The following is a 21,609-nucleotide window of genomic DNA, read 5'->3' as shown; positions in this document are numbered from 1 at the left end:
GGCACCCCTGAAGAAACCACAAGGCACCCCTGAAGAAACCTCAAGGCACCCCTGAAGAAACCTCAAGGCACCCCCCTGAAGAAACCTCAAGGCACCCCCCTGAAGAAACCTCAAGGCACCCCTGAAGAAACCTCAAGGTACCCCTGAAGAAACCACAAGGCACCCCTGAAGAAACCTCAAGGTACCCCTGAAGAAACCTCAAGGCACCCCTGAAGAAACCTCAAGGCACCTCGGTTAAGAAAGGCCGCCATACACAATGGCTGGTTCAAATGAATCAAAAAATGTCCCAGACCTGAACGCAATAGGCTGGAACCTGACTCAGATGCTGTCATCGCGGTCCACGACACATCAGCCACTGCTAACTTAGATGTAAGTAAATGTTCATCAAGTTCAAGCCCAAAAAAAACAGAAATGTGCGTTATCCTAGACCCTCGGTGTCATCTCCTCCCTTCTGACGGCTCCCATTGACCTCACCTTGCTGCTCCTGGTGGATCTCCATGTGCTGCTCTTTGATCACCGCCAACAGCTTCTCCTGCTGGTCCAGAAGACGTTTCTGCTGCACTTGTTGCTCTTTAATGACTTGTAACAAGATGGCGTGATCCAACAGCTCCGCCTTCCCGGCTTCTGCGTGCGCAACAAAGAACACAAACACTCAGTGAGAAGACAAGTCAATGTTCTCCGTCCACAAATCGAACTTCTAGATTTGCCCCAATCATTTCCCTTCACTGAACACCTGATGGATTTTCTGGATTTTGCTTTTCAACCAAAATTTTACGGGAAATTGTCCTTTTAGCGTTTGACCACATTTTATGCATTTCTATATTTATAGGCGATTGGTTTTATATAGAGGTATTAAGGATTATGAAAAGTTGAAAGGTGTTAGGCTTTTCTAAGGCAGGCAATATAGTTCCATAGTTAGTCTGGCTGAAAAAAGACAAAAGTCCATCCAGTTCAACCATTAAAAAAAAAAAAAAAAAGTTATAACCCTACACCCACAGTGGATCCAGAGGAAGGCAAAAAACCCAGCAAAGCACGATCCAATCTGCTCCTGCAGGGGAAACATTCCTTCCTGATCCCCCGAGAGGCAATCAGATATTCCCTGGATCACCTTTCCCTATAAATGTTATATCCAGTTATATTCTGTGTATCCAAGAAAGAATCCAGGACTTTCCTACAGCAATCCACTGAGCTGGCCACAACCAACTCTGGAGGGAGCCTATTCCACATTCTCAGCTCTTACTGTGAAGAAACCTTTCCGTGTTTGGAGATTATATACTGAGAAATCCTAAAGTATTCAGACCCCCGTCACTGTTTCCAATGTTGTGATGTTGCAGCCTGATACCACAGTTGTTTCAATCCATTTCTCTCATTAACCCCTCCCACTTCAGAGGATTCCCCCCCCCCCCCCCCCCCCGACCAGGCCATTTTTTGCGCTGCATTACTTTAGCTGACAATTGCGCGGTCATGCAACGCCGCACCCAAATGAAATTTTTTCCCACAAACAGCGCTTTCTTTCGGTGGTATTTGATCGCACAGACACTGTACTAATGGCACTGGGCAGGAAGGGGTTAACATGTGGGGCGATCAAAGGGTTAACTGTGTGCTGGGTGTGTTTCACTGTACGCATGCTGTTATGCAGAGCCATACAAAAGCACTGTGCAGGAGCTGGCGGGGGAGGGATCTGTGTTGTTTTTTTGCACGGGTCTCTCCCCATTCGGTAATTCTTGGAGATTGCTGGGTGCTGGTCACCGTCCGGGACCCGGTGATTGACGGCCGAGGCCACAAAAGGCAGCACAGGTAAGGCACGCACGCACCCCCTACCCGGAACTGCACATATACGTGATTTTGCACACCCGTGCCGCCCTGTCGCAGTATTTCTGCTATAGGGCGGCGCGGAAATGGTTATGCCAATGTGATATCAGTTTTTCCTTTTTAATAAATTCACAAATATTTTTGAAATTCTGTTTTCACTTCGTCATTATCTGGTGCTGAGTGTAGATTAATGAGAAAAAAATGAATTTAGCTGCAACACAACATTGAAGAGTAAACGGGGTCTGAATACTTTATGAATGCACTGTATAGTATGTATATGCTGGATATGGAAAGGATAGGCTGCGTCATCATGAATATGTAGAGTCTTGGTGATGTCACTGGTCTCTAATGATCGGATAGGCTGCGTCATCATGAATAAGAAGAGTCTTGGTGATGTCACTGGTCTCTAATGATCGGATAGGCTGCGTCATCATGAATAAGAAGAGTCTTGCTGATGTCACTGGTCTCTAATGATCGGATAGGCTGCGTCATCATGAATATGTAGAGTCTTGGTGATGTCACTGGTCTCTAATGATCGGATAGATTGCGCCATCATGAATATGTAGAGTCTTGGTGATGTCACTGGTCTCTAATGATCGGATAGGCTGCGTCATCATGAATAAGAAGAGTCTTGGTGATGTCACTGGTCTCTAATGATCGGATAGGCTGCGTCATCATGAATAAGAAGAGTCTTGGTGATGTCACTGGTCTCTAATGATCGGATAGGCTGCGTCATCATGAATATGTAGAGTCTTGGTGATGTCACTGGTCTCTAATGATCGGATAGGCTGCGCCATCATGAATATGTAGAGTCTTGGTGATGTCACTGGTCTCTAATGATCGGATAGGCTGCGTCATCATGAATATGTAGAGTCTTGGTGATGTCACTGGTCTCTAATGATCAGATAGGCTGCGCCATCATGAATATGTAGAGTCTTGGTGATGTCACTGGTCTCTAATGATCGGATAGGCTGCGCCATCATGAATCTGTAGAGTCTTGATGATGTCACTGGTCTCTAATGATCGGATAGGCTGCGCCATCATGAATATGTAGAGTCTTGGTGATGTCACTGGTCTCTAATGATCGGATAGGCTGCGCCATCATGAATATGTAGAGTCTTGGTGATGTCACTGGTCTCTAATGATCGGATAGGCTGCGCCATCATGAATCTGTAGAGTCTTGATGATGTCACTGGTCTCTAATGATCGGATAGGCTGCGCCATCATGAATCTGTAGAGTCTTGGTGATGTCACTGGTCTCTAATGATCGGATAGGCTACGTCATCATGAATATGTAGAGTCTTGGTGATGTCACTGGTCTCTAATGATCGGATAGGCTGCGTCATCATGAATATGTAGAGCCTTGGTGATGTCACTGGTCTCTAGCGATCGGATAGGCTGCGTCATCATGAATATGAAAAGTCTTGGTGATGTCACTGGTCTCTAATGATCGGATAGGCTGCGCCATCATGAATATGTAGAGTCTTGGTGATGTCACTGGTCTCTAATGATCGGATAGGCTGCGTCATCATGAATATGTAGAGTCTTGGTGATGTCACTGGTCTCTAATGATCGGATAGGCTGCGTCATCATGAATATGTAGAGTCTTGGTGATGTCACTGGTCTCTAATGATCGGATAGGCTGCGTCATCATGAATATGTAGAGTCTTGGTGATGTCACTGGTCTCTAATGATCGGATAGGCTGCGTCATCATGAATATGTAGAGTCTTGGTGATGTCACTGGTCTCTAGCGATTGGATAGGCTGCGTCATCATGAATATGTAGAGTCTTGGTGATGTCACTGGTCTCTAATGATCGGATAGGCTGCGTCATCATGAATATAAGGAGTCTTGGTGATGTCACTGGTCTCTAATGATCGGATAGGCTAATGATCGGATAGGCTGCGCCATCATGAATATGTAGAGTCTTGGTGATGTCACTGGTCTCTAATGATCGGATAGGCTGCGTCATCATGAATATGTAGAGTCTTGGTGATGTCACTGGTCTCTAATGATCGGATAGGCTGCGTCATCATGAATATAAGGAGTCTTGGTGATGTCACTGGTCTCTAATGATCGGATAGGCTGCGTCATCATGAAGATGTAGTCTTGGTGATGTCACTGGTCTCTAGCGATTGGATAGGCTTCGTCATCATGAATATGTAGAGCCTTGGTGATGTCACTGGTCTCTAATGATCGGATAGGCTGCGCCATCATGAATATGTAGAGTCTTGGTGATGTCACTGGTCTCTAATGATCGGATAGGCTGCGTCATCATGAATATGTAGAGTCTTGGTGATGTCACTGGTCTCTAATGATCGGATAGGCTGCGTCATCATGAATATAAGGAGTCTTGGTGATGTCACTGGTCTCTAATGATCGGATAGGCTGCGTCATCATGAATATGTAGAGTCTTGGTGATGTCACTGGTCTCTAGCGATTGGATAGGCTGCGTCATCATGAATATGTAGAGCCTTGGTGATGTCACTGGTCTCTAATGATCGGATAGGCTGCGCCATCATGAATATGTAGAGTCTTGGTGATGTCACTGGTCTCTAGCGATCGGATAGGCCTAATGCTATGTGCAATAAGTAAAAAACGCGCGGCGACCAATCAGCGCACTTTTCATCATTCTGATTGCTCTATACTAATGAAAGCTTCTATCTTATTGGCTGCTATGGAGTACCGCATGGCACATGTCTGCACAGGTTTAGTACATGTTAGCACACAGGTCTACAGCTACACATGCATCGTGTTACACGCCATGCTTACGTTGCTCTAGCCTCCTGAGCTCGGCTGTGAGCATCCCGGGGACAGCGTGGAAAGATGAGAGGAGAGAGAGAAAAGCTGGTTACAACAAAGCACAGAATACACCTCCCTCGCTGCTTCTGATTGGAGGACTAATAGAAACTGAAATCCTATTCCTGAGAAGATATCGGACACAATGAAAACAATAATAGGAGATCTGGTGACAAGGTCTGCTGACAGCCCACCTCCCCAGCAGGTTGCAGCACCTTACACTCGCCTTCATTTTGCTCTCCCAGCTTTCTGGTTACCTCGTGGAGCAAAGAGAACCACCCGGCACTTCCAGGCATGTGACATCCCTAGGGAGGAAAGGGAGCGAGTCCCCAGCACTGTGGAAGCTCTGACTAGGACCAACTTAGAGCTTTCGCAGGTCTTTGTCTCACTCCAAGCAGCAAATGGAGCAGCTGGGGACCATAAGGAAGGCAAGTACACTAGAAGGCCAAAAGTAGGCTGACACCTGACCATCACACCTACCTGTATGGCCAAAAGTATATGGACCTCCTCCAAATTATTGAGTTCAGGTGTCTCCAGTGAAGGGTCCTGGTAATACTCCATCATACAAAGACATTGTACACAGTAGTGCTTTTCCAGCCTTGTGGTAACAGTGTGATAAAGACCCTTTTCTATCCCCCCCATGACTGTCCTCTGTGTACAAAGCTAGTTCCATAAAGACATGGAGGACCAGTTTGTTGTCGAGGAACTCCAGTGTCCTGTACAGAGCCCTGACCTCAACCTACTGATCACCTTTGGGATCAACTGGAAAGCAAATGGTGAGCCAGTTCTTTTTTTCCCCGACATCAGTACCTGACTTCACAAATGGACACAAATTCCCGCAGACAACCTCCAATATCTCGTACAAAGCCTTCCCAGCAGATTGGAGGAGGTTATAGCCACAAAGAGGGACTCTATAATAATGGACATGATTTTGGAATGGGGTGTCCACCAAGCACCTATAGATGTGATGTGTGGAGGAACTTCAGTGCCCTATACAGAGCCCTGACCTCAACCTACTGAACACCATTGGGATGAGTTGGAATACTGACGGTGTGCCAGGTCTTCTCATCCAACATCTGTACCTGACCTCAACCCTACTGAACACAATTGGGGTGAGTTGGAACACTGATGGTGAGCCAGGTCTTCTCATCCAACATCAGTACCTGACCTCAACCCTACTGAACACGATTGGGGTGAGTTCGAACACTGATGGTGAGCCAGGTCTTCTCATCCAACATAAGTACCTGACCTCAACTCTACTGAACACCATTGGGATGAGTTGGAACACTGATGGTGAGCCAGGTCTTCTCATCCAACATCAGTACCTGACCTCAACTCTACTGAACACCTTTGGGATGAGTTGGAACACTGATGGTGAGCCAGGTCTTCCCATCCAACATCAGTACCTGACCTCAACCCTACTGAACACCTTTGGGATGAGTTGGAACACTGATGGTGATCCAGGTCTTCTCATCCAACATCAGTACCTGACCTCAACCCTACTGAACACCTTTGGGATGAGTTGGAACACTGATGGTGATCCAGGTCTTCTCATCCAACATCAGTACCTGACCTCAACCCTACTGAACACGATTGGGGTGAGTTCGAACACTGATGGTGAGCCAGGTCTTCCCATCCAACATCAGTACCTGACCTCAACCCTACTGAACACCTTTGGGATGAGTTGGAACACTGATGGTGAGCCAGGTCTTCTCATCCAACATCAGTACCTAACCTCACAAATGAGACAAATTCCCACAGACACCCTCCAACATCTTGTGGAAAGTCGTCCTAGAATAGTGGAGGACGTTATAGTCACAAGAGGAGGGGCGACGCCATGGTTTTGGAATGGGATATCCAACAAGCTGACATTGGTGTTCTGGCCATATAGTGTACAAGCTGCGACCAGTTGCTTTGCCCTGAGGAAGGAAGACACAGGTTCACTTTAAAGCTACAGATGCTCAGCACAAGGAGAATGATATTTATAAACTCCAGAATACCCGCAACGCCTGACTTAGTGGAGTGCAATGAGGAGAGGCTGTCATGGAAGGGCAGACCTAAAGAAAAGCACCAACCTTCTTGGCTCTCCGCTGCCTTCCCGTCAGCATTTCGAACTTCACGCTGCTCAGGTTCTGCATCGCCAGGCGCTGGTGCCTTCTGGTCTTCTGGAAAGACAGCAGAGGAAGGTTAGAGTGTTAACTGCAATGTTTTCACTGTAGGATGCGATCATACGGATCGTCGTGGTAACCCTTTACCACCATGTACTGCAATGTGAATATAACTGGATAGAACATTTATTGGGAAAGTTGATCCAGGGAATATCCGACTGCCTCTCGGAGGATCAGGGCTTCACGGACCACCAATGTAAGGGGGAGCGTCACTGACCACCAATGTAAGGGGGAGCTTCACTGACCACCAATGTAAGGGGGAGCTTCACTGACCACCAATGTAAGGGGGCGCTTCACTGACCACCAATGTAAGGGGGCGCTTCACTGACCACCAATGTAAGGGGGCGCTTCACTGACCACCAATGTAAGGGGGGGGGGCTTCACTGACCACCAATGTAAGGGGGGGGCTTCACTGACCACCAATGTAAGGCGGCTTCACTGACCACCAATGTAAGGGGGCTTCACTGACCACCAATGTAAGGCGGCTTCACTGACCACCAATGTAAGGGGGCTTCACTGACCACCAATGTAAGGGGGCGCTTCACTGACCACCAATGTAAGGGGGGGGGCTTCACTGACCACCAATGTAAGGGGGGGGCTTCACTGACCACCAATGTAAGGGGGCTTCACTGACCACCAATGTAAGGCGGCTTCACTGACCACCAATGTAAGGGGGCTTCACTGACCACCAATGTAAGGGGGCTTCACTGACCACCAATGTAAGGGGGCTTCACTGACCACCAATGTAAGGGGGCTTCACTGACCACCAATGTAAGGTAAACATCACATTTAACATTGTCTGTTTTCCTACTCTGGTCATTATTTTGATTCGTTTTATTTGCAGAAATCAATTCTGTCATACAGAGCAGAGGAGATATCCGAGTTGGTGTGTAAAATAGTCAGTGAAAAGGAATTGTGGGAAATTTGGATACAATTCTTTCGCTCAATATTCGGACTTGTGAGAAGACAGCAATGTTCTCAGGAAAGATGGAACAGCAAAGAGGCAGTTGTCATATATTTACATGAGAACACTTTCTCTTTACCTTCTTGAGTTTGTTTCTTTTGGACTTTCTCAGCTACCACCAGGTCGATTTTTTCTTTCTCCGCAGCTGCCACTTCGGCCTTCTGCAGCTGCTTTTCTAGAACTTTCTCTGCCAGGGCGAGATCGATTCCATCCTTCTCCCCAGCCACCCCCTCGGCATTCTTCAGCTGATTTTCTAGAACTTTCTCCGCCTCGGCCAAATCTATCTGGTCTCCTGGCGCCGGGTCTGCATTCTTCTTGGAATCCACCACTTCGTTCTCAGCTTTGTCTCCTTGTAGATCTTTCTTCGGAGGTGGGACCTCCAATTCTTTGACGGCAGGCGCATTCTCTAGATCTTTTTTCGCTACCCCTTCCTCCTGGGGAGGCTGCTGAGGTGGGGGTCCATGATCTTCCTTTTGGGGTGGAAGTTGCTGTTCAATTTTGCCCTCTAATTGATCATCCTTGAGACCAGCATCTACCTTGGCCTCGGGGACTACCTTCTCCTCGGACTCCTCGTGGTCCTTCCCTTCATCGACAGCTACTCCGTCCTGCGGAACTGGGGGCTCATGGCGGTGGGCCTCTCCGACGGGTACAGCAATGCCTGGGTCAAGAAGACAGGAAAATGTAGAAACATAAAGCCCATCGGATGCCGATTACCAGAGGAAAAGAAGAATAGTCAACCTGACTTGTACCTTCTCCCTTACTCTGAAAGCTCAGCCTTGGTCCCCCCCCCCCTTTATCAACATCCCTTTACTCTCATGTGGCCCCACTGGCAGTGCCAAGGTCTTTTTTTTATTTTTATACAGGCGTACCTCCGGTTTACGAATTTAATTAGTTCTGCGGGACTTTTCGTATTGCGAAAAACTCGTAAACCGAAACGCGGTTTCCCATAGGAATGCATTGAAAACCAATTAATCCGTTCCGGAGGTCAGAAAAAAAGTTTAAAAAAAAGTCTTATCTGCTCAAAACTAAGTGCAAACTAAATACTGTACAGGGACGCGATTAAAAATTAATTTGTAAATGCACTGAAAACCAATTAATCCGTTTGTATTGCGAAAAATATTCGTAAATGCGTTGAAAACCAATGAATCCATTCCAGAGGTGAGAAAAAAGTAAAAAAAAAGTCTTATCAGTTCAAAACGCAAACACTTTTTCCATATGGACAATGAATGTCCTGGAGAGGAGATGAAGGGGCAGTGGTCACGCTCTGCGGGGGGGGGGGGGGTGATATGACGGCACAGTGATAGATGTAGCAAAGGGTGACACAGGAGAAATATCTAAATCATGGGAATGGACTTTCTGCACTTTAGTGTCGCACAAAGGGACCGAAGGTTTGGAAAACACATTATTATGGGATTATTTGTCCTCATTGTCTAGGATCTGTTGTGGGGGAATCCCCATCTCCTGCCTCCAGGGTACCTTTGTCAGGTCGGTCCAGCTGCACCTCTTCCTGCTTCCTCTTCTCCTCTACTGGTTGGGGGACATCAATGGGGCCCTTAATCTGAGGCTGTTCCACTTCATCCTTCTTCGAAGGTAACTTGGGCTTGTCCCGGTCATCGGCGGGCTCCTCCACGGCAGGTTTCTGGACTGAGAACACAGAACAAACCATCAGATAGAGAACATGGAGACATGGAGATGAGCACAAGACTTTCTGTGACTGCCGGACCTCTACCACTGTGTGCAGTTCTTCACATCAGCAGCAGGGGGCGCTATGTGAGCAGCACATACAGGCCAGTGTGTCCAGTTATACAGAATTCTGAGCTGTTTAGCCCCATTCCAGTGTGAGTGCTCTGAAGGACAATGACCCCGAGTACCGGACAACGTCTGTTAATTATTTGTTTTTATTCCCTCTGGATTATTGGATGAGGGCACAAGTTATCCGTGCAGAAATATGTCTGTAATGAGCAGAGGAAAGTCTGTCAGAGGTTGTAATATATATCTGGGCATCAGAGATAAAGCCAAAGGGCAAAAGGAGAAGGCAAGGACTTGGGAGCAGAAGCAAGGACAGGGAGTGAATGCACAGAGAGAGGGGGATGGGGGGTGCACACAGAGAGAGGGATGGGAGAGGGGGGGTGCACAGAGAGAGAGGGATGGGGGGTGCACAGAGAGAGAGGGATGGGAGAGGGGGGGTACACAAAGAGGGATAGGAGATGGGGGGTGCAGAGAGAGAGAGATGAGAGATGGGGGGTGCACAGAGAGAGAGAGATGGGGGGTGCACAGAGAGAGAGATGGGAGATGGGGGTGCACAGATAGAGAGGGATGGGGGGTGCACAAAGAGGGATAGGAGATGGGGGGTGCAGAGAGAGAGAGATGAGAGATGGGGGGTGCACAGAGAGAGAGAGATGGGGGGTGCACAGAGAGAGAGATGGGAGATGGGGGTGCACAGATAGAGAGATGGGAGATGGGGGTGCACAGATAGAGAGAGATGGGGGGGTGCACAGAGAAAGAGATGGGGGAGTGCACAGAGAGAGAGAGGGATGGGGGGGTGCACAGAGAGAGAGGGATAGGAGATGGGGGGGGGTGAACAGAGAGAGAGGGATGGGGGGGCGGGGTGCACAGAGAGAGAGGGATGGGGGGTGCACAGAGAGAGAGAGAGAGGGATAGGAGATGGGGGGGATGCAGAGAGAGGGATGGGAGATGGGGGGTGAACAGAGAGAGAGGGATGGGAGATGGGGGGCACAGAGAGAGAGGGACAGGAGATGGGGGGGGGGAGCACAGAGAGAGGAAAGGGAGATGGGGGGTGCAGAGAGAGAGGGATGGGAGATGGAGGGTGCACAGAGAGAGGGATGAGCGATCGGGGGTGCACAGAGAGAGGGATGAGAGACGGGATATGGGGGTGCACAGACAGATGGAAGATGGGGGTGCACAGAGAGGAATGAGAGAAAAGAGATGGGGATGCACAGAGAGATGGATGATAGATGGGGGTGCAGAAATAGAGGGATGGGAGAAAAAAGATGGGGGTGCAGAGAGAAAGGGATGGGGAGAAAAGAGATGGGGGTGCACAGAAAGAGAGATGAGAGAAAAGATGGGGGGTGCACAGAGTAATGAGAAATGTGGGTGCATAGAGAGAGGGATGACAGAAGAGAGATGGGGGTGCATAGAGAAAGGGATAGGAGAAAAAAAAGATAGGGGTGCACAGAGAGAGGGATGAGAGTCGGGGGGGTTGGGTGCACAGAGAGGGATGACAGAAGAGAGATAGGGGGTGCACAGAGAAAGACATGGGAGAACAGACATGGGGGTGCACAGAGAGAAGGATGAGAGATATGGGGGTGCACAGAGAGACAAATGGGAAATGGGGGTACACAGAGAGAAAGATGAGAGTTGGGAGTGCACAGAGAGGGATGACAAAAGAGAGATGGGGGTGCACAGAGAGAGTGGGGGGTTGGAGAAGAGAGATGGGGGGTGTAGAGAGAGAGAGGGGGGTTGGAGAAGAGAGATGGGGGGTGTAGAGAGAGAGAGAGGGGGGGGTTGGAGAAGAGAGATGGGGGGTGCAGAGAGAGGGATGAGAGATGGGGGTGCACAGAAAGAGATGAGAGAAAAGATGGGGGTGCACAGAGGGATGAGAAATGGGGGTGCATAGAGAGAGGGATGACAGAAGAGATATGGGGGTGCACGGACAGAAGGGAGATGGGGGGTACACAGAGAGAGGGATGACAGAAGAGAAATGGAGGGTGAACAGAGAGAGGGACGAGAGAAGAGATATTGGAGTACACGGAGAGATGGATGAGAGATGGGGGTACACAGAGGATGAGAGTCGGGAGGTGCAGAGATATTGGGCGGGGGGTACCCATAGAGAGAAAGTTGAGGGAAAAGAAAAGAAAGATGTGGGTGCAGAGAGAGAGGAAAGACAGAAGGGGGTTCATGGAGAGGGATGAGAAATGGGGAGTACACAGAGAGAGAAGGATGAGGGATAAGAAGAGAGATGGGGTGCACAGAGAGAGGAGAGAGAGATGGGGTGCACAGAGAGAGGAGAGAGAGATGGGGTGCACAGAGAGAGAAGGAAGAGATGGGGTGCACAGAGAGAGAAGAGAGATGGGGTGCACAGAGAGAGAAGAGAGAGATGGGATGCACAGAGAGAGAAGGGGTGCACAGAGAGAGAAGAGAGAGATGGGGTGCACAGAGAGAGGAGAGAGAGATGGGGTGCACAGAGAGAGAGAGATGGGGTGCACAGAGAGAGAAGGAAGAGATGGGGTGCACAGAGAGAGAGAGAAAAAGGAAAGCAAGGTGAATACAGAGGAAGGGAGGCGGCAGCAGAGGGGGCTGTGTGGGGCGCAGTGAAGTCTGGTCTCCCGATTTGTAGAATATTATTTTTCCATCCAATAAATGACATTTTTTTCTCTGCCGGTGAAGACTTAAGAGGAAGTGCCGCCTTGGATGTCTCATTACTAGAGGTGCCCATGGCAGAGGGTCAAGGTTTGGACTTGTGGATTGGTGCGAGGGGCTGTATACAGTTGCAAGAAAAAGTATGTGAACCCCTTGGGATTACGTGGAGTTTTGCATGAATTGGGCATAAAATGTGCTCTGAACGTCATCTAAGTCACAATAGAAGAACACAGTCTGCTGAACATAATACTACACAAACATTAGATGTTGCCATGGTTTAATTGCACATAACATGTAAACATTCACAGTGCAGGGAGGAAAAAGTATGTGAACCTTTGGACTTAATAATTGGTTGACCCTCCTTTGGCAGCAATAACCCCAACCAAACGTTTCCTGTAGTTGCAGATCAGACCTGCACAACCATCTGGAGTCATTTTGGACCACTCCTCTTCACAAAACTGTTTCAGTGTAGCAATATTCTTGGGATGTCTGGTGTGAATCGCTCTCTTAAGGTCATGCCACAGCATTTCAATGGGGTTGAGGTCAGGACTCTGACTGGGCCACTCCAGAAGGCGTATTCTGTGCTGTTGCAGCCATTGTTTTGTTGAATGACTTGTATGCTTTGGGTCATTGTCCTGTTGCATCACCCATCCTCTGCGGAGCTTCAGTTGGCGGACAGATGGTCGTACGTTTTCCTGCAAAATGTCTTGATAAACTCTGGAATTCATTTTCCCATCAATGACAACAATCCGTCCAGGCCCTGAGGCAGCAAAGCAGGCCCAAACCATGATGCTCCCTCCGCCATGTTTCACAGTGGGGATGAGGTTTTGATGTTGTTGTGCTGTGCCTTTTTTTCTCCACACATAGTGTTGTGTGTTCTTCCCAAACAACTCAATCTTGGTGTCATCTGTCCACAGTATATTCTGCCAGTAGTGCTGTGGAACATCCAGGTGCTCTTTTGCAAACTTCAAACGTGCTGCAATATTCTTTTTGGACAGCAATGGCTTCCTCCGTGGTGTCCTCCCATGTACTCCATTCTTGTTTCATGTTTTCCTTGTTGTAGATGTGTCAACAAAAATGTTAGCATGTGCCAGAGATTTCTGTAGGTCTTTAGCTGACACTCTGGGGTTCTTCTTTACCTCATGCAGCATTCTGCGCTGTGCTCTTGCAGTCATTTTTACAGGACGACCACGCCTAGGGAGAGTAGCAACAGTGCTAAACTTTCTCCATTTGTAGACAGTCTGTCTTACCGTGGACACAGGAACATCAAGGCTCAAGGAGATACTTTTGTAACCCTTTCCAGCTTCATGCAAGTCAACTATTCTTGATCGTAGGTCTTCTGAGAGCTCTTTTCTGCGAGGCATGGTTCACATCAGACAGTGCTTCTTGAAACCAGTAAACCCAAAACAGGTGTGTGTTTTTTTAAGGGCAGGACAGCTGTCAGCAACACATCCAATATCATCCCACTGATTGGAGTCAAGGTTGGCTCACTCCTGGCTCCAATTACCTCTGGGAGAAGTCATTAAGCTAGGGCCTCACATACTTTTTCCTCCCTGCACTGTGAATGTTTACATGTTATGTGCAATTAAACCATGGCAACATCTAATGTTTGTGTAGTACTATGTTCAGCAGACTGTGTTCTTCTATTGTTGTGACTTAGATGACGTTCAGAGCACATTTTATGCCCAATTCATGCAAAACTCCACGTAATCCCAAGGGGGTCACATACTTTTTCTTGCAACTGTATATGGGTTGTATATAGAGGCTGTATATAGAGGCTGTATATAGGGTCAGTACATAGGGGCTGTATATCGGGTCAGTATATAGGGGCTGTATATAGGGGCAGTACATAGGGGCAGTATATAGGGTCAGTACATAGGGGCTGTATATAGGGGCAGTACATAGGGGCAGTATATAGGGTCAGTACATAGGGGCAGTATATAGGGGCAGTATATAGGGGCAGTATATAGGGGCTGTATATAGGGTCAGAACATAGGGTCAGTATATAGGGGCAGTACATAGGGGCAGTATATAGAGGTAGTATATGGGGCAGTATATAGGGTCAGTATATAGAGGCTGTATATAGGGGCTGTATATAGGGTCAGTATATAGGGGCAGTACATAGGGGCAGTACATAGGGGCTGTATATAGGGGCAGTATATAGGGTCAGAACATAGGGTCAGTATATAGGGGCAGTACATAGGGGCAGTACATAGGGGCCCGGTCCTCTGATCAGGGAGGCTGGAGTTGTAGTATCCTCCATGCGTTCTGAAGACTACATCGGGAGGTTCGGCCGGCTCCTCCTGTATAGTTCCCTATGAAGCAATTACTTGGTGGAATGCAGCACACAGCATGAACCTGACGTCCACCTGGGCTCGGTTCCATTCCATACATTTTGACTTTCTGTGAGAATGTTTTTGTCACGGTTTGGTTGTCATACATTTCTCACTAGGCCTCTGCGCCCTCTTCCTGCTGTGCAGCGATTTCCCCTCTCGGCTGTATTGGAGAAGCACGTCTGTTGATCAGAATTCGGTGGGTTCTCCTGCATTGACCTCGGCATCACCTTAGCCTCATGTCCTCAATATCTTGGATTCATCTGTTGGTTTCTGGACGGGGTGTACTCTGCCCTCCCCTGAATGGTTGGGACGGCCCTGCATGCTATCTGCCCTGGACTCCGGGCTGGGACAAGGGAGGGTAGAAGGGGCCCCGGCTGCTACATGGGGGGGGGGGGGGGGGGGGGAGTGGTGCATGCTGGCACATTGGCTGCTTCTCAAACACCTTGTTAGCAGCAGTGATTGCTGTCAGGAGCAGCAGCCGACTGCTACTAGAGAGAGGATCCTGCTTTCTCCAGCCTGCAGGGGGCGGAAGACAACCAGAGCCAAGACTGAGAACTGACCTCAGTCTCAGCACGGCACTGCTGAGGATTGAAGGACAGACTGGCCTTCTTCCTGTCTCACCTTGTCATGTGACCTCTCAGTTTGCCATCTTCGCCCTGGGCGGCATTGTTCAGGACCAGTGCCATAGGTTGCTGTGGTGCAGTCCAGACACCGTGCGTCCTGGCCCTAGAGCTTCACTAGTTGCTGCACCCTCATATGGTGAACGCTGCCATCTTAAGTGTGGGCACCTGAAGCTCACTCAGACATTCTTCCGGGAAATTGTGCAGCTGGCTACCCAGCATGCACTACTCGTTTTCACTCCTGCGCAGTGCGAACAAGGAGCGATCTCCTACCTGCGCAGTACGAACAAGGAGCGATCTCGCACCTGCGCAGTGTGAACAAGGAGCGATCTCCTACCTGCGCAGTGTGAACAAGGAGCGATCTCGCACCTGCGCAGTGTGAACAAGGAGCGATCTCGCACCTGCGCAGTGTGAACAAGGAGCGATCTCGCACCTGCGCAGTGTGAACAAGGAGCGATCTCACACCTGCGCAGTGTGAACAAGGAGCGATCTCCTACCTGCGCAGTGTGAACAAGGAGCGATCTCGCACCTGCGCAGTGTGAACAAGGAGCGATCTCGCACCTGCGCAGTGTGAACAAGGAGCGATCTCCTACCTGCGCAGTGTGAACAAGGAGCGATCTCCTACCTGCGCAGTGTGAACAAGGAGCGATCTCCTACCTGCGCAGTGTGAACAAGGAGCGATCTCCTACCTGCGCAGTGTGAACAAGGAGCGATCTCGGACTTGCACAGTGTGAACAAGGAGCGATCTCGCACCTGCGCAGTGTGAACAAGGAGCGATCTCGCACCTGCGCAGTGTGAACAAGGAGCGATCTCCTACCTGCGCAGTGTGAACAAGGAGCGATCTCGGACCTGCGCAGTGTGAACAAGGAGCGATCTCGGACCTGCGCAGTGTGAACAAGGAGCGATCTCGCACCTGCGCAGTGTGAACAAGGAGCGATCTCGCACCTGCGCAGTGTGAACAAGGAGCGATCTCCTACCTGCGCAGTGTGAACAAGGAGCGTGAACAAGGAGCGATCTCGCACCTGCGCAGTGTGAACAAGGAGCGATCTCCTACCTGTGCAGTGTGAACATGGAGCGATCTCGCACCTGCGCAGTGTGAACAAGGAGCGATCTCCTACCTGCGCAGTGTGAACAAGGAGCGATCTCCTACCTGCGCAGTGTGAACAGGAAGCGATCTCGCACCTGCGCAGTGTGAACAAGGAGCGATCTCCTACCTGCGCAGTGTGAACAAGGAGCGATCTCCTACCTGCGCAGTGTGAACAAGGAGCGATCTCGGACCTGCGCAGTGTGAACAAGGAGCGATCTCACACCTGCGCAGTGTGAACAAGGAGCGATCTCCTACCTGCGCAGTGTGAACAAGGAGCGATCTCGCACCTGCGCAGTGTGAACAAGGAGCGATCTCGCACCTGCGCAGTGTGAACAAGGAGCGATCTCCTACCTGCGCAGTGTGAACAAGGAGCGATCTCGCACCTGCGCAGTGTGAACAAGGAGCGATCTCGCACCTGCGCAGTGTGAACAAGGAGCAATCTCGCACCTGCGCAGTGTGAACAAGGAGCGATCTCGCACCTGCGCAGTGTGAACAAGGAGCGATCTCCTACCTGCGCAGTGTGAACAAGGAGCGATCTCCTACCTGCGCAGTGTGAACAAGGAGCGATCTCCTACCTGCGCAGTGTGAACAAGGAGCAATCTCCTACCTGCGCAGTGTGAACAAGGAGCGATCTCGGACTTGCACAGTGTGAACAAGGAGCGATCTCGCACCTGCGCAGTGTGAACAAGGAGCGATCTCGCACCTGCGCAGTGTGAACAAGGAGCGATCTCCTACCTGCGCAGTGTGAACAAGGAGCGATCTCGGACCTGCGCAGTGTGAACAAGGAGCGATCTCGGACCTGCGCAGTGTGAACAAGGAGCGATCTCGCACCTGCGCAGTGTGAACAAGGAGCGATCTCGCACCTGCGCAGTGTGAACAAGGAGCGATCTCCTACCTGCGCAGTGTGAACAAGGAGCGTGAACAAGGAGCGATCTTGCACCTGCGCAGTGTGAACAAGGAGCGATCTCCTACCTGTGCAGTGTGAACATGGAGCGATCTCGCACCTGCGCAGTGTGAACAAGGAGCGATCTCCTACCTGCGCAGTGTGAACAAGGAGCGATCTCCTACCTGCGCAGTGTGAACAGGAAGCGATCTCGCACCTGCGCAGTGTGAACAAGGAGCGATCTCCTACCTGCGCAGTGTGAACAAGGACGATCTCCTACCTGCGCAGTGTGAACAAGGAGCGATCACGGACCTGCGCAGTGTGAACAAGGAGCGATCTCACACCTGCGCAGTGTGAACAAGGAGCGATCTCCTACCTGCGCAGTGTGAACAAGGAGCGATCTCCTACCTGCGCAGTGTGTACAAGGAGCGATCTCCTACCTGCGCAGTGTGAACAAGGAGCGATCTTGCACCTGCGCAGTGTGAACAAGGAGCGATCTCCTACCTGCGCAGTGTGTACAAGGAGCGATCTCCTACCTGCGCAGTGTGAACAAGGAGCGATCTCCTACCTGCGCAGTGTGAACAAGGAGCGATCTTGCACCTGCGCAGTGTGAACAAGGAGCGATCTTGCACCTGCGCAGTGTGAACAAGGAGCGATCTTGCACCTGCGCAGTGAGATGAAATCCCCGTGATCGTGTCACTTCCGGTCTCATAACGCGAGATTTTGGTATCAGGCAGTCCCTAGGACTGCTGGGATAGATGACGCCTATATCCCAGATGATGTAATCGCCTAGGTGGGCGGGACCGAAGTGGAGACAGAAATTATCAATAAAAGGTATTTAGGAAAAAAAAAAAATCTACATTTATATTGCCAAAATGGACTGTGAATATGGAGACCATTGTCTTTCAAGGGAGAAAAGTCTGGAACTCGGCATTCAGGACCTGTCCAGTCGCTGATTCTGCAAGCGTTGGGCTTTCTGGGCTGTTCTGCACATGTGTGTGGATTGCACTTCATACATGTGCAGCGCCGGCACATCATACAAATCCGGGATCACCAGCCTGAGATAAAACTTCCCTGTGCTGGTAAACAGGACGCCGTGATTTTCCCCGGTGGACACTTGGAGGAGAGCTATCAGAGGATACGCAGGTAGCGGCAATGACCCCGGCTTCCTCGCTCCTCTCTGCACAATGTCAGGAAGCAGCTGCCCGGCTCAGATCCCTCACGGCCTGACTACAAGCAGGAACATTGTCAGTGCCGCTCACCCGCCATCCCTGTCCTTGTTCTATCAACAGCCTGAAGAGTCATTAGAATGAATCTACAGATCTAATCTCCACCAGCAGGGAAAACATTCCCCATGTTATAGATTAGCCATGAAAAGGCTTTTAAAGAAGCCCCCCCCCCCCCCCAGGATATTTATAGCCCCTTGTGGGTCAGACGTCAATAATACGATTGTATCTGGGGCCCCGCAGCTGCTGTGTATGTCTGAATGATGCGCCATGCGCTGCAAATATTACAGAAAATGCTTCTGCACATTGTGAACGGCAAGAAGGAAAACATGCGTTGTGACTGCGCCTGGTGAGAGGAATATGGAGCCTACAACACGTGGGGAATCAGCAGAGAAACTACGTGGGCAGCACTTCAGCCTGGCAGTACTGGGGTTGTTGGTTCAAATCCCAACCACAGCACCACCTGCCTGGAGTTTGCATGTGCTCCCTGTGCCTGCGTGGGTTTCCTCCCACACTCCAAAGACATGCTGGTAGGTTTATTGGGTCTGGTCTAAATTGGCCCTAATATGTGTATGTATGAATGGGAGGCAGAGGGTAAAAACGCCCATTTATAACCTCGGAAACCACTAAGCAACTTAGTCCCTCCCTGTTATCTCTCACCTTGACTATTGTAACTCCCTCCTCATTGGCCGACCTCATCGCAGGCTATCCCCTCTTCAGTCCATCATGAATGCTGCTGCCAGACTCATCCACCTCACTAACCGTTCTGCATCCGCCACCCCTCTCTGCCAATCCCTCCACTGGCCTCCATTCAGTGTCCTCCACCCCCCTCTGCCAATCCCTCCACTGGCCTCCATTCAGTGTCCTCCACCGGCCTCCATTCATTGTCCTCCACCCCTCTCTGCCAATCCCTTCACTGGCCTCCACCCCTCTCTGCCAATCCCTCCACTGGCCTCCATTCAGTGTCCCCCACCCCCCTCTGCCAATCCCTCCACTGGCCTCCATTCAGTGTCCTCCACCCCCCTCTGCCAATCCCTCCACTGGCCTCCATTCAGTGTCCTCCACCCCTCTCTGCCAATCCCTCCACTGGCCTCCATTCAGTGTCCTCCACCCCCCTCTGCCAATCCCTCCACTGGCCTCCACTCAGTGTCCTCCACCCCCCTCTGCCAATCCCTCCACTGGCCTCCATTCAGTGTCCTCCACCCCCCTCTGCCAATCCCTCCTCTGGCCTCTACTCTGTATCGTCCTCCCCTCTCTGTCAATCCCTCCACTGGCCTCCATTCAGTGTCCTCCACCCCTCTCTGCCAATCCCTCCACTGACTTCCCGTTGCCCAACAAATAAAATTCAAAACATTAACGATAACACATAAAGCCACTGATAACTCCGCCCCAAATTACATCACCAATCTGGTCTCCAAATTTGACCCAAACCGTCCTCTACACTCCTCCCACAACCTCCTGCTCTCTAGCTCGTCTCCTCCTCCCATGCTCATCTCCAAGACTTCTCCAGAGCTTCCCCCATCCTCTGGAACTCTCTACCCCAATCTATCAGACTATCGCCTTCTCTGCTCACTTTTAGGCGATCTCTGAAAACCGATCTCTTCAGGGAAGCCTATCCTGCCCTCAGCTAATAATGGAATCTTCTACTCCTCCTACCAGTCCATCCCCCACAGTTACTACCTTTTGTACCACTAGCCCCTCCCTCTTAGATTGTCAGCTCCCAGGATCAGGCCCTCCCTCTTAGATTGTCAGCTCCCAGGGTCAGCCCCTCCCTCCTAGATTGTAAACTCCCAGGATCAGCCCCTCCCTCCTAGATTGTAAGCTCCCAGGATCAGCCCCTCCCTCTTAGATTGTAAACTCACAGGATCAGCCCCTCCCTCTTAGATTGTAAGCTCCCAGGATCAGCCCCTCCCTCTTAGATTGTAAACTCACAGGATCAGCCCCTCCCTCTTAGATTGTAAGCTCCCAGGATCAGGCCCTCCCTCTTAGATTGTCAGCTCCCAGGATCAGCCCCTCCCTCTTAGATTGTCAGCTCCCAGGATCAGCCCCTCCCTCCTAGATTGTAAGCTCCCAGTACCAGCCCCTCCCTCCTAGATTGTAAGCTCCCAGGATCAGCCCCTCCCTCTTAGATTGTAAGCTCCCAGGATCAGGCCCTCCTATCCCTCTTGTATTGAACTGTATTGTTGCTGTATTGTCTCCCGTTATATTGTACAGCGCTGAGCACACTGTTGGGGCCATAAATCCTGTATAATAATAATAATAATATAAATCCTGTATAATAATAATAATAATAATAATAATATAAATCCTGTATAATAATAATAATAATGGATCCTAGGAAGTAACTGCTACATGAACCATCCGCCCTTAGTCAAGATGGCCACTGCCAGAAATGCCAGGAGCTGTTTTTCAAAATGATTTCTCAGCAAAATAGAGCAGAGACACGGATGGATGGATGGATGGATGGATGGAGGAGTTTGTTTTAAATCTTAAATATGAATTATTCTGATGTGCTCAGGTGGTGCTCAGGTGCAGTGCAGTTCCACATAAAAAGCCGAGCGCGTTCTTATTTGAACCCTGGTGTCTGTTGTGGTTTTATTTCCTCAATTAAATGACATTTTTAAAAAAAATAACAAACATGTTATACTTCCGGCTCTGTAATGGTTTCGCACAGAGCAGCCCCGATTCTCCTCTTCTCGGGTCCCCCCACTAACGCTCCTGGCCCCTCCCTCCTGCCGAGTGCCCCCATAGCAAGCAGCTTGCTATGGCAGCTCCCACACTGCTCTGTGTGTCTATTCACATACAGACGTGGGTTGGCCCTGCCCTCCACTCTGTCCTCATTGGCTCACTGGCTGTGATTGGCAGTAGCAGGGGCCAACTGCTCCCGCTGCTGTCTCAGCCAATAAGGAGGTAGAGACCTGGGAGAGCCACTGCTCTCATGCACATTGCTGAATGGAGATCGGGCTCAGGTAAATATTGGGGGGAGGGGGTTAGGGGCTTCTGGACACAGAAGGTTTTTTTTACCTTCATGCATAAAACCTGAACATGGCCTTTACAACCACTTTAAAATTCACAAGATTCCTTACTTGCAGATCCCTCTATGTAACTTTTAGAGGAGTGCAAAAATGGCAAATCGAGGTAAGCGGTGTGACCAGTCAGATCAATAAATCCTTTAAAGTGGGAGTGAAGGCTATTGGTTGATAAGGCTTTCCTATAGGTACAGCAAATATCTCCGAAAGGAGCACCGCTTAGGGAGATATTTACTGTAGAAGCAGCTGGTGCGTATGCCCATACTGTGCCGTTCCTCCAGAGTCCTGTGCTGTAAACAGTGACT

At 49.9% G+C, this 21,609-nt stretch overlaps 1 protein-coding gene across 2 annotated transcripts in view; it reads right to left on the bottom strand.

The window, feature by feature from the left end:
• The window catches only part of LOC149433178 (putative sodium-coupled neutral amino acid transporter 10), a 65,952-nt gene that overhangs the window by 8,001 nt on the left and 36,342 nt on the right, over window positions 1–21,609 (bottom strand). The window contains exons 6-10 of one of the 2 annotated variants that reach the window (XM_089664550.1): window positions 9,220–9,387; window positions 7,823–8,401; window positions 6,687–6,776; window positions 4,585–4,608; window positions 475–624 (exon numbers count right to left, since the gene is read on the bottom strand). In XM_089664550.1, the coding sequence (XP_089520676.1) occupies window positions 475–624; window positions 4,585–4,608; window positions 6,687–6,776; window positions 7,823–8,401; window positions 9,220–9,387 (1,011 nt within the window). The remainder of the gene's footprint in view (window positions 1–474; window positions 625–4,584; window positions 4,609–6,686; window positions 6,777–7,822; window positions 8,402–9,219; window positions 9,388–21,609) is intronic. The other variant, XM_089664551.1, reaches the window with a different exon arrangement.

This window comes from Staurois parvus, unplaced genomic scaffold (genome assembly GCF_062004578.1).
Source record: "Staurois parvus isolate SC_StPar_1 unplaced genomic scaffold, SC_StPar_1.0 ptg001943l, whole genome shotgun sequence".
Taxonomy (NCBI): Eukaryota; Metazoa; Chordata; class Amphibia; order Anura; family Ranidae; genus Staurois; species Staurois parvus.
Note: the sequence above shows the minus strand (reverse complement) of the source record. Positions and strands in the feature narration are given on the sequence as shown.